This window comes from Pristiophorus japonicus, chromosome 20 (genome assembly GCF_044704955.1).
Source record: "Pristiophorus japonicus isolate sPriJap1 chromosome 20, sPriJap1.hap1, whole genome shotgun sequence".
In the NCBI taxonomy this organism is placed as follows: domain Eukaryota; kingdom Metazoa; phylum Chordata; class Chondrichthyes; family Pristiophoridae; genus Pristiophorus; species Pristiophorus japonicus.
Genome location: NC_091996.1, coordinates 86803973 through 86817241, shown reverse-complemented (window position 1 = coordinate 86817241; position 13269 = coordinate 86803973). Strand labels below are relative to the sequence as shown.

Sequence of the window (13269 nt, the reverse complement as noted above, 5' to 3'; positions counted from 1 at the left end):
CACCGTCCTGTCAGGCAGCGCGTTCCCAATCACAGCAACTCGCTGCGTAAAATAGGTTCTCCTCATCTGGCCCTCTGGCTCTTTTGCCAGTTGCAGTCAATCAGTGTCCCCTGGTTACTGACCCGACCGTTCTGCCACCAGAAACAGTTTCTATCAATTTACATAGAAAATAGGTGCGGGAGCAGCCCATTCGGCCCTTCGAGCCTGCACCGCCATTCAATACGATCATGGCTGATCATGCAACTTCAGTACCCCATTCCTGCTTTCTCCCCATACTCCTTGATCCCTTTAGTCGTAAGGACCACATCTAACTCCCTTTTGAATATATCGAACGAACTGGCCCCAACAACTTTCTGTGGTCGAGAATTCCACAGGTTCACAATTCTCTGGCTGAAGAAGTTTCTCCTCATCTCGGTCCTAAATGGCTTACCCCTTATCCTTAGACTGTGACCCCTGGTTCTGGACTTCCCCAACATCGGGAACGTTCTTCCTGCATCTATTCCCGTCAGAATTTTATATGCTTCCATGAGATCCCCTCTCATTCTTCTAAATCCCAGTGAATATAAGCCTAGTCGAGCCACTCCCGCAAATCCCTTCATGATTTTAAACCCCTCTGTCACAATCTCCTCTGCTCTCAGGTAGATCAATCCCGGCTTCTCCACATAACCCAAGCCTCTCATTCCCCAGGTGCCATTTTGGCCAATCTCCTCCACGCCCTCTCCAAGCAAGGCCCTTGCTGAAAGTGCGCACGGGCCAGGATTGGACACGATACTCGACAGCTGAGGCCCAGTGATTTGTAACAGTTTAGTCTTTCGATCGCACCACCTCCCATCTGCAACCCCTTGCACCTATCCACAACCTTGCACACCCCACTATCTCTGGGCCCTCCTCCAGCCGTACAACCCCCCGCCCCAGCTCTCTGCTCCCCTACAATTCCAGCCTCTTGCGGATCCCCCCCCCCCGATCTCCATCGCTCCACCATCGGCGGCCGTGCCTTCAGCTGTCTGGGCCCTGAGCCTCTCCGCCTTGCTCTCTCCTCCTTGAAGACGCTCCTTAAAACCTCCCTCTTTGACCAAGTGTCCTCATAGCTCCTTATGTGGCTCGGTGTCATATTGTGTCTGATAATCGCTCCTGCAAAGCACCGTGGGACGTTTTACTATGTTAAAGGCGCTACATAAATATAGGTTGTTGGTCGAATTGATACACAGGCAACCCTTGATCGAGTGAAGAACCCGCTGCAATGGCGTTTTTAAAAACTGTCGCACACGTGAATATCTCGATCAGCTCAAGTGTCAATCACACGTCAATTGACTCAGGCCTGCACACCTTTCACACGTCGCAACTGACACAGGCATTAAATAACTGTCACACACGTGAAAATCTCCACCACTTCAACTAGCAAGCACACATAAATTGAAGCATGGTTATTACGTTCACGTTATGATAACACGAACTAAGTCTTTGTGGTTGGTTCTATCACCGTCAAATTTCAGCTCTGGGACGCGCACTCGCCCGAGCGACAAAATCGTTGACCCGGAATAGCCCAGCACCCGAGGGACCCGGCTTATCGAGAGTTGCCTGTACACTCGTGCACCGTTCCAACGTGGGCTCAGTTTAGCCAGCGCTGAACACAGACCCACCCCAGTGACCCCCACTCTCCCGATAACCGCTCCCGCACCATTCCTCGGACCTGGGGCGGGGGTGCTGGAACCCCAGCCCCTGCTGACTCAGCCATGCGGTGTGTTTCCACCCCCCCCCCCACCCCCGCACTGAGCCTGGGGCCGATGCCCAGCCGGAGCCCAGTGGCGAGGCCCAGCATTGTTTGCTGCGCAGGTTCTGAAGCAGACGGGGTGAATCAGATTATGAAACACGAAAAGATGACATTTTTTTCACAGAGGCGCCCACGGGAAAAAAAGTCACCGGGGGGGGGGGGGAGGCGGTTGTGGCTGGGGGGGGGGGGGAAGTGGGGGGAGGAGCCAGGCCATTACAGGAAACATGACGTGGGCCACACTGGCAGAGAAACGGCTCGGTTTCCAGTCACCCATGTAACAACCCGAATTTACAAGCAACTGCCCCCCCCTCCGCGTATCAGTGCCACTTTTCTCCCTCACGGTGCTGAGGGACGGGGGGGGGGGGTGGGGAGAGCTGTCCGCCCCAGGGAGGGGGTGGTGGGGGAGCGAGAGCCGTGTTCGCGCTCAGCAAGATCCTAACGGACAGGGGCGGGCAGATCTTAGGGCGGGCACCCGTTGTCGCCCCCGCGCGTTGCGTTCGGTCCCGCGGCCCCGGGTAACTGGCGACGCGGCCCGTTCCAATTGTCTCGCCCGGTCTCTCCGGCGGTAAAGGTGCCGGGCACTCGGTCGCAAGAGGAGCGTTTCACCCAGAACGCAGGCGGAGCCCCACCGACCCACCATCATTACAACCCCCCCGCTCTTCTTCCAGCTGCGTCTTGGGGATACTGTCGGTCCACAGTGGGAGGTGGGGCGGAGCCTGGTTTAACGCTCCTCCGGAGAGACAGTGTCTCGCCCTTGCATTTATATAGCGCCTTTCATCACCACCACGCGTCTCAAAGCCCCTCACAGCCAATGAATTACCGTTGGGACTGTGGTCCCTGTTGTAATGTAGGGAAACGCGGCAGGCAGTTTGTGCACAGCAAGCTCCCACAAACAGCAATGTGATAATGACCCAGATAATCTTATTTTTAGGTGTTGGTTGAGGGATAAATATTGGCCCCAGGACACCGGGGAGAACTCCCCTGCTCTTCTTCGAAATAGTGGCCGTGGGATCTTTTACGTCCACCTGAGAGAGCAGACGGGGCCTCGGTTTAACATCTCATCCAAAAGACGGCCCCTCCGACAGTGCGGCGCTCCCTCAGTACTGCCCCTCCGACTGTGCAGCGCTCCCTCAGTACCGCCCCTCCGACTGTGCAGCGCTCCCTCAGTACCGCCCCTCCGAAAGTGCGGCGCTCCCTCAGCACTGCCCCTCCGACAGTGCGGCTCTCCCTCAGCACTGCCCCTCCGACAGTGCGGCGCTCCCTCAGCACTGCCCCTCCGACAGTGCGGCGCTCCCTCAGCACTGCCCCTCCGACAGTGCGGCGCTCCCTCAGCACTGCCCCTCCGACAGTGCGGCGCTCCCTCAGCACTGCCCCTCCGACAGTGCGGCGCTCCCTCAGCACTGCCCCTCCGACAGTGCGGCGCTCCCTCAGCACTGCACTGGGAGTGTCGGCCTAGATTTTTGTGCTCAGGTCCCTGGAGTGGGACTTGAACCCACAACCGTCTGACTCAGAGGGGAGAGAGAGTGCTGCCCACTGAGCCACGGCTGACACCCAAGGCCGTTTGGCGTTGACCATGCCCAGCACAGCTCGGCGCAGGCTGGTCAACTGGACCAGGCCGAGAATCATGGCAAGGATTTGCGTTGACACCTGGGGAGCCGTAGGAAGGAAAGTTTATCTGCAGATAGTCCGACCCCGCTCTTTTTCCCCCGAAACCTCTCTTCAGCTGCGGCTCACATTCCCTCTCGAAGGTCTTGGGCTCAAGTCTCACTCCGGAGAATCGAGCCCATAATCCAGACCGACACTCCCAGTGCAGTACTGAGGGAGCGCCGTACTGTCGGAGGGGCAGTACTGAGGGAGTGCCGGACTGTCGGAGGGGCAGTACTGAGGGAGCGCCGTACTGTCGGAGGGGCGGTACTGAGGGAGCGCCTGACTGTCGGAGGGGCAGTACTGAGGGAGTGCCGGACTGTCGGAGGGGTAGTGCTGAGGGAGTGCCGCACTGTCGGAGGGGCAGTACTGAGGGAGTGCCGGACTGTCGGAGGGGCAGTACTGAGGGAGCGCCGCACTGTTGGAGGGGCAGTACTGAGGGAGTGCCGCACTGTCGGAGGGGCGGTACTGAGGGAGCACCGCACTGTCGGAGGGGCAGTACTGAGGGAGCGCCGCACTGTCGGAGGGGCAGTACTGAGGGAGCGCCGCACTGTCGGACGGGCAGTACTGAGGGAGCACCGCACTGTCGGAGGGGCAGTACTGAGGGAGTGCCGCACTGTCGGAGGGGCGGTACTGAGGGAGCACCGCACTGTCGGAGGGGCAGTACTGAGGGAGCGCCGCACTGTCGGAGGGGCAGTACTGAGGGAGCGCCGCACTGTCGGAGGGGCAGTACTGAGGGAGTGCCGCACTGTCGGAGGGGCAGTACTGAGGGAGTGCCGCACTGTCGGAGGGGCAGTGCTGAGGGAGCACCGCACTGTCGGAGGGGCAGTACTGAGGGAGCGCCGCACTGTCGGAGGGGCAGTACTGAGGGAGTGCCGCACTGTCGGAGGGGCAGTACTGAGGGAGTGCCGCACTGTCGAAGATGCCGACTTTCGGATGAGACGTTAAACTGAGGCCCCCTCCTGCTCTCTCAGGTGGACGTAAAAGATCCCACGGCCACTATTTCGCAGAAGACCAGGAGAGTTCTCCCCGGTGACCTGGGGCCAATATTTATCCCTCAATCAACACAACAAAAAAACAGATTAGAATCATAGAATGGTTACAGCATAGAAGAAGGCCTATCGGCCCATCGAACCCATGCCGGTTCTCTGCACAAGCACTTCAGCTAGTCCCACTGCTCCTGGCATTATCTGATCATTATCACATCGCTGTTTGTGGGAGCTTTCTGTGCGCAAATTGGCTGCCGCGTTTCCCACATTACAACAGCGACCAAAAAGTGCTTCATTGGCTGTAAAGCCCTTTTGGACATCCCGAGAACAGGAACGGCACTATATAAATGCAAGTTCTTGCTTTCTTTGCTATATTGCAGTCGACGTTATGCAACAAACACACTTAGTCCTCATTCACCATCTGACTCATAGAAAAATGCATAACACTACAATCCCACTTAACAATGAGACATCAGCAGCAGAACTGGTTTGAATGAGTTACTGAATGACAGTGTGAGGGAGCTGGATTAACATCGGTAGAGATACAGTCAGTAACACAGGGTGCTGGGGGAGAGGGGTTACTGTGACATTGTGAGGGAGCTGGATTATCAGTAGGGATATAGTCAGTAACACAGGGCGCTGGGGGAGAGGGGTTACTGAGTGACAGTGTGAGGGAGCTGGATTAACATCAGTAGGGATACAGTCAGTAACACAGGGCGCTGGGGGAGAGGGGTTACTGAGTGACAGTGTGAGGGAGCTGGATTAACATCAGTAGGGATACAGTCAGTAACACAGGGCGCTGGGGGAGAGGGGTTACTGAGTGACAGTGTGAGGGAGCTGGATTAATATCAGTAGAGATACAGTCAATAACACAGGGCGCTGGGGGAGAGGGGTTACTGAGTGACAGTGTGAGGCAGCTGGATTAACATCAGTAGGGATACAGTCAGTAACACAGGGCGCTGGGGGAGAGGGGTTACTGAGTGACAGTGTGAGGGAGCTGGATTAACATCAGTAGGGATACAGTCAGTAACACAGGGCGCTGGGGGAGAGGGGTTACTGAGTGACAGTGTGAGGCAGCTGGATTAACATCAGTAGGGATACAGTCAGTAACACAGGGCGCTGGGGGAGAGGGGTTACTGAGTGACAGTGTGAGGGAGCTGGATTAACATCAGTAGGGATACAGTCAGTAACACAGGGCGCTGGGGGAGAGGGGTTACTGAGTGACAGTGTGAGGGAGCTGGATTAATATCAGTAGGGATACAGTCAGTAACACAGGGCGCTGGGGGAGAGGGGTTACTGAGTGACAGTGTGAGGGAGCTGGATTAACATCAGTAGGGATACAGTCAGTAACACAGGGTGCTGGGGGAGAGGGGTTACTGAGTGACAGTGTGAGGGAGCTGGATTAACATCAGTAGGGATACAGTCAGTAACACAGGGCGCTGGGGGAGAGGGGTTACTGAGTGACAGTGTGAGGGAGCTGGATTAACATCAGTAGGGATACAGTCAGTAACACAGGGCGCTGGGGGAGAGGGGTTACTGAGTGACAGTGTGAGGGAGCTGGATTAACATCAGTAGGGATACAGTCAGTAACACAGGGCGCTGGGGGAGAGGGGTTACTGAGTGACAGTGTGAGGGAGCTGGATTAATATCAGTAGGGATACAGTCAGTAACACAGGGCGCTGGGGGAGAGGGGTTACTGAGTGACAGTGTGAGGGAGCTGGATTAACATCAGTAGGGATACAGTCAGTAACACAGGGCGCTGGGGGAGAGGGGTTACTGAGTGACAGTGTGAGGGAGCTGGATTAACATCAGTAGGGATACAGTCAGTAACACAGGGCGCTGGGGGAGAGGGGTTACTGAGTGACAGTGTGAGGGAGCTGGATTAACATCAGTAGGGATACAGTCAGTAACACAGGGCGCTGGGGGAGAGGGGTTACTGAGTGACAGTGTGAGGGAGCTGGATTAACATCAGTTGGGATACAGTCAGTAACACAGGGCGCTGGGGGAGAGGGGTTACTGAGTGACAGTGTGAGGGAGCTGGATTAACATCAGTAAGGATACAGTCAGTAACACAGGGCACTGGGGGAGAGGGGTTACTGAGTGACAGTGTGAGGGAGCTGGATTAACATCAGTAGGGATACAGTCAGTAACACAGGGCGCTGGGGGAGAGGGGCCTGGAATGCCTTATGCAGCTGTCAGGAACTCACAGCTATCAAGTGATAGGGGAGGAAGTTGCCGTGACACCGGCAGGAAGGCAGCATATGGCGCGCGCACAGGAACTGCTTCCTGTTCTGGCGGCAACTTCCTGTGGAACAGTTATATATAATTATAATTTTTTCTGTAAAAGCCAGCGCTGTCGGAAACATGTGGTCGTCGTCACGGAGTGGGGAGGGGGGGGGGTGGCAAACGCGTACAAACTCCGCTGACATAATGGAAAGGTGGCGGGGCGTGGGGGGGGCTTTGAACCCATCTCGGAGACGTAGTTCAAATCGAAGCAGGCGGGAGGAAAATTCTCCACCGCCAGCACTCTGCCGCAGCTCTGCACAGCAAACTTGCAATGAAACTTCGACAATCAGCGGCATACTTCATTTCTTCCCATTCGGGCCTCACCCCCACCCCCCACAATTCCCATCACTCCGCCATTGGTGGCCGTGCCTTCAGCTAACATAAGAAATAGGAGCCAGAGTCGGCCATTCGGCCCCTCGAGCCTGCTCTGCCACTTAATATCGTGGCTCATCTGATCATGGACTCAGCTCCACTTCCCCGCCCGCTCCCCATAACCCTTCACTCCCTTATCGCTCAAAAATCTGTCTATCTCCGCCTTAAATATATTCAATGACCCAGCCTCCACAGCTCTCTGGGGCAGAGAATTCCACAGGTTCACGAGAAGAAATTCCTCCTCATCTCCGTCTTAAACGGGCGGCCCCTTATTCTGAAGCTATGCCCCCCCCCCCTAGTTCTAGTCTCCCCCATCAGTGGAAACATCCTCTCTGCATCCACCCTGTCCAGCCCCCCTCAGAATCTTACTCGTTTCGATAAGATCACCTCTCATTCTTCGAAACTCCAATGAGTAGAGGCCCAACCTGCTCAACTATTCCTCATAAGGCAACTGCCTCATCCCAGCTCTGGAATTCCCTCCCGAAACATCCCTGCCTCATTCACCCCCTTTAAGACGCTCCTTAAAACCGGCCGCCTTGACCCCAAGTCGTCCAAAAATCTCCCGAAGTGACATCGGCGTCAAATCTTTAGCCGACGACGTTGCCCGCGGAAGGCCTCGTGACGTTTGTCTATGTTAAAAGGCGTCGCGTAAGCACCAGCGGCCGGTGAAACAGGCAAGGCATGGACTCGCTCCCTACCTCGCAGACCCGAGGCGCGTCGGCTGACAGGACACCGTCTGCGTGGAGCGCGCGGCGGTCTGCGGGAGGTCCCGCAAATCTGAAAGGGGAGACGCGCCACAAAAAACAGGTCCTGGGAGACGGGGACATTTCAGCTCAACGTCCCTCTCGAGTCGCCCCCGACCACAACAGGCCGAGAATCCTGGAATTTCCCAGTGCGGTCGGAGACCATTCGGCCCATCGCACTTCTGCTGGCACCCAGAAAGAGCTCCCCTCTTTGTCCCCATTCCCCACCATTCGGCCCACCCCCTCCGTTCCCCCTCTCCCGAGAGCGCTCTCTTATCTTTGTCCCTCGCACCCGTAAAATAATCACTTTTATTATTGTCAAATATTTTACACCGTTATTTTTTTTTTTTTATTAACAAAAGCTCTCGGATGAGACGTTAAACCGAGGTCCCCGTCTGCTCTCTCGGGTGGATGTAAAAGATCCCAGGGCCACTATTTCGAAGAGGAGCAGGGGGAGTTCTCCCCGGTGTCCTGGGGCCAATATTTATCCCTCAATCAACATAACAAAAAAACAGATGATGTGGGTCATTATCACATTGCTGTGTGTGGGAGCTTGCTGTGCGCAAATTGGCGTTTCCCACATTACAACAGCGACTACACTCCAAAAGTGCTTCATTGGCTGTAAAGTGCTTCCGAGACGTCCGGTGGTCGTGAAAGGCGCTATATAAATGCAAGTCTTTCTTTTGGCTTCTCCCCCCCACCCCCAGACTGTTTGAGGCCGGACAGGTGGTAATTACACTGAGTGCCAAAAGAATTCCTCCCTTTGGCGAAGGCCTTAAATTAACCAGTAGTTCACCGCAGATCCTCGTGCTCGCTGCAGACACCACCTCGGGGCAGAACCGAAAATTGTACGTCTGGGTGAAGGCGAGCATACACGCCCACCATTACAGAAACCCCAGGCACACTGACTCATCCCAACCAGAGTGGGGAGGCTTGATGCCGCTCTGCCTGCGTGTGACATCGTCGCTTCCTGGAAATGCTGTTTGTCCTCTTTAAGAACATAAGTTCAGAAGAAATAGGAGGAGTCGGCCATTCGGCCCCTCGAGCCTGCTCCGCCATTCAATAAGATCATGGCTGATCCGATCATGGACTCAGCTCCACTTCCCCGCCCGCTCCCCATAACCCTTCACTCCCTTATCGCTCAAAAATCTGTCTATCTCCGCCTTAAATATATTCAATGACCCAGCCTCCACAGCTCTCTGGGGCAGAGAATTCCACAGATTCACGACCCTCCGAGAAGAAATTCCTCCTCATCTCAGTTCTAAATAGGCGACCCCTTATTCTGAGACTCTGCCCCCTAGTTCTAGATTTCCCCCACGAGGGGAAACATCCTCTCTGCATCTACCCTGTCGAGCCCCCTCAGAATCTTATGCGTTTCAATAAGATCACCTCTCATTCTTCTGAACTCCAATGAGTAGAGGCCCAACCTACTCAACCTTTCCTCATAAGTCAACCCCCTCATCCCCGGAATCAACCGAGTGAACCTTCTCTGAACTGCCTCCAATGCACGTATATCCTTTCGTAAATATGGAAACCAAAACTGCACGCAGTACTCCAGGTGTGACCTCACCAATACACTGTACAGTTGTAGCAGGACTTTTCTGCTTTTATACTCTATCCCCCTTGCAATAAAGGCCAACATTCCATTTGCCTTCCTGATCACTTACTGTACCTGCATACTAACTTTTAGATAGTCACTGAGCAACAAGAGCAGTGCCGATGCATCCCCGCTGACCAAATGGTACCTCCCGCTTTGGGCAGTGAAGCACCTTGGGAGGGTGCTCCAAGTCCCATTCACCCACCGCCTACTGCGCTCAAGGACCGACATCTGCTCCCGGTCTGGCAACGCCTCCATTTCAAATCCCCGCACCCCCACATAACTCTGTAACCTCCTCCAGCCCTGCGACCCTCTGAGATCTCTCCGCTCAGTGAAGGGTTACAGCACAGAAGGAGGCCATTCAGCCCGTCCCGGCTCTCTGCAAGAGCAGCTCAGCCAGTCCCACTCCCCCCCACCCTTTCCCCGTAACCCTGCTAATTTTTTCTCTTCAGGCACTTATCCAACTCCCTTTTGAAAGCCGCAATTGAGTCTGCCTCCACCGCCCTCTCAGGCAGCGCATTCCAGATCCTAACCACTCGCTGCGTAAAAAGGTTTATCCTCATGTCGCCTTTGGTTCTTCTGCCAATCGCCTTAAATCCGTGTCCTCAGGTTCCCGACCCTTCCACCAATGGGAACAGTCCCTCTCTATCTACTCTGGCCAGACCCCCTCAGGATTTTGAACACCTCGATCAAATCTCCTCTCAACCTTCTCTGCTCCAAGGGGAACAACCCCAGCTTCTCCAGTCTATCCAGGTAATCGAAGTCCCTCATCCCTGGAACTATTCTCGTCAATCACTTCCGCACCCTCTCTAAGGCCTTCACATCCTTCCTAAAGTGCGGGGCCCAGAATTGGACACAATACTCCAGTTGGGGCCGAACCAGCTCCTCCAATTCTGGCCTCTTGGTGCATTCCCGATTTCCATCGCTCCACCATCGGTGGCCGTGCCTTCAGCTGCCTGGGGCCCAAGCTCTGGAATTCCCTCCCTCAACCTCTCCGCCTCTCTCTCCTCCTTTAAGATGCTCCATAAAACCTACCTCTTTGACCAAACTTTTGGTCACCTGCCCCGATATCTCCCCACGTGACTCGATGTCAGATTTTGTCCCACAACGCTCCCGTGAAGGGTCTCGGGATGTTTTACTAGGCCCGCCCCCTCGGCGTGCACTTGGGCGCCTTGTCCACTGACCCGCCGTGGATCGCGACATTGCCGGTGCATATTCCAGGCCCCGTTAATGTGCGTGCGTCCGACACTAACCAATCCCGTGCTTCCTGTTGCTGCTGGAAGGCTCGGCCAATGGGGGCAGCAACTACCCGTGACACGGACGGCAATTTCCCACTAACCCAACACAGGTTAACCTACAACAGCTCAAAAAAGAAAGACTTGCATTTATATAGCGCCTTTCACGACCACTGGACGGTCTCAAAGCGCTTTACAGCCAATGAAGTACTTTTGAAGTGTTGGCACTGTGGGAAATGTGGCAGCCAACCTGCACACAGCAAGCTCCCACAAGCAGCAATGTGATAAGGACCCAGATAATTGTTATGTTGATTGAGTTGATTGTGGCCCCAGGACACCGGGGAGAACTCCCCTGCTCTTCTTCGAAATAGTGGCCGTGGGATCGTTCACGTCCACCCGAGAGAGCAGACGGGGGTCTCGGTTTAAAGGCTCATCCGAAAGACGGCACCTCCCTCAAGTGACAGCCTAGATTTATGCGCTCAAGTCCCTGGAGTGGGACTCGAACCCACGACCTCCTGACTCAGAGATGAGAGAGAGAGAGAGCTGCCCACTGAGCCATGGCTGACATAGTTAGATCCCAGTCGGACCCCTCACGGTAGTGTAACGGTGATTGTTGTCCTCGTTTTTCAATTGGTGCATGGTCCCTTTAAAGGGGCTGTGCGCGGTCCCTTTAAGGGCTATGCGGCCCATTCTCATTGTCGCCCGTGTGTGCGGCTCCTCCCGTGTAAAAGCGGGCGAGCGGCCTGCGAGGGATCTCCAGACCGCCGCGCGGCTTAGCGAGGACGTTGGCGGTGATGTCACTGGACTGGTAATCCAGTGAATGACCAGTTCAAATCCCACCGCGGCGCTTTGCTAATTCTGAATTCATTGAGTTTTTTTTTCCCCCCTTATGAAAGCTGGTGGCAGTTAAAGTGACTGTGAGCCGGTTGGCATTACCGCAAAGACCCAATGGGGTTCGCCAACATCCTCCGGCCAGGGTTGCTTTGAATTCACTGGACGAGCCACAATGGTTGCCATGGCGACACCAACACTGGTTTTTGTCAAAAATGCCTCAGGTGCGCACACCCGCTCACGCCGCGCACAAAGGTTAAAGTTCACGCGCGCACCGGACTCGAGTACCGTGAGCGGAGGGGGAGAAATGGGCTGTCCGTGAGGCGCCCCTCTCTCCGCCCTCCCCGGCCCACTCGGGGTTAAACAGGAGAGGCGGCACCACTCTGACTGACTCAGCCCCTCCCCCTCCCCACGACAGGCGGCGTGAGAATCACCAGAGCACAGTCACACTCGCCTGGTCTCGCCCACCCCTCCCCGCCTCCTCCCCACGAACCAGAGCGATGAGCTCAGAGATTTAAAGGCCATACAGCGATGCACTGCGGTGACTAGTGTATCAAACAATCACACGCTCGGAAGCACGAATACAGCCCTCCTCCCCCACCCAAAGTGACTAGCCAATTACAAACCAAGGAGGGTAAGGGCAGGAGCCAAATTGTCCTAATCTTTCAATGGGCAGAGGGAGGGAGAGAGAGAGAGAGAGAGAGAGAGAGTGTGTGTGTGCGAGTGAGACAGAGATGGGGCAGAGCAAGAGGGCGTGCGCGCGAGAGGGGATGCGAGGGGGGCCGAGCATGTGTAAGAGAGGGGGTTCGAGAGTGAGACAGAGAGGAGGTCCGAGAGTGAGACACAGAGGGGGGCCGAGAGAGAGAGAGAGAGAGGGGGGCCGAGAGATAGAGAGACAGAGAGGGGGGAGGGGGCCGAGGGTGAGAGAGAGAGGGGGGGGGCCAAGAGAGAGAGAGAGGGGGGGGCCGAGAGAGGGGGGGGCCGAGAGAGAGAGGAGAGGTGGGCCGAGAGAGAGAGAGAGAGAGGGGGGCAAGAGAGAGGGGGGGTGGGCCGAGAGAGAGGGGGGGGTCAGAGAGAGCGAGAGAGGGGGGGGCAGAGAGGGCGAGGGCAGAGAGAGCGAGAGGGGGGGGGGCCGAGAGAGAGAGGGGGGCCGAGAGAGAGGGGGGGGCCGAGAAAGCGAGAGAGGGGGGGGCAGAGAGAGCGAGAGAGGGGGGGGACAGAGAGAGCGAGAGAGGGGGGGGACAGAGAGAGCGAGGGGAGGGGCAGAGAGAGCGAGAGAGGGGGGGGCAGAGAGAGCGAGATGGGGGGGCAGAGAGAGCGAGAGAGGGGGGGGCAGAGAGAGCGAGAGAGGGGGGAGCAGAGAGAGCGAGAGAGGGGGGGGCAGAGAGAGCGAGGGGAGGGGCAGAGAGAGCGAGAGAGGGGGGGCAGAGAGAGCGAGATGGGGGGGCAGAGAGAGCGAGAGAGGGGGGGGCAGAGAGAGCGAGAGAGGGGGGAGCAGAGAGAGCGAGAGAGGGGGGGGCAGAGAGAGCGAGAGGGGGGGGGCAGAGAGAGCGAGAGGGGGGGGGCAGAGAGAGAGAGACCTTGCACTGTTGATTACAGTATCTCTCTACCACCGCCCCCCCAAAAAAACGGATGATTGTATCTGACGAAACTCCACGTGCTTTTGCAACTCGCTTCCTTTAAATGCCTCCCACGGCCTGTGGTGAATTAATCTTTCCCTTTTAAAAGGAACGGAAACTTCCTGCAAACAATTCCACAGTAGCCAAGTTCAGAGCCTGCACAGAGAAACCCTCCCCTCCCC

At 56.2% G+C, this 13269-nt stretch overlaps 1 protein-coding gene across 1 annotated transcript in view; it reads left to right on the top strand.

The window, feature by feature from the left end:
- Positions 1-1618, top strand: part of neurl4 (neuralized E3 ubiquitin protein ligase 4) — a 14552-nt gene extending 12934 nt beyond the window's left edge. The window contains exon 4 of the mRNA XM_070863306.1: positions 1494-1618. Coding sequence (XP_070719407.1) covers positions 1494-1618 — 125 coding nt within the window. The remainder of the gene's footprint in view (positions 1-1493) is intronic.
- The last annotated feature ends 11651 nt before the right edge of the window (positions 1619-13269 follow it).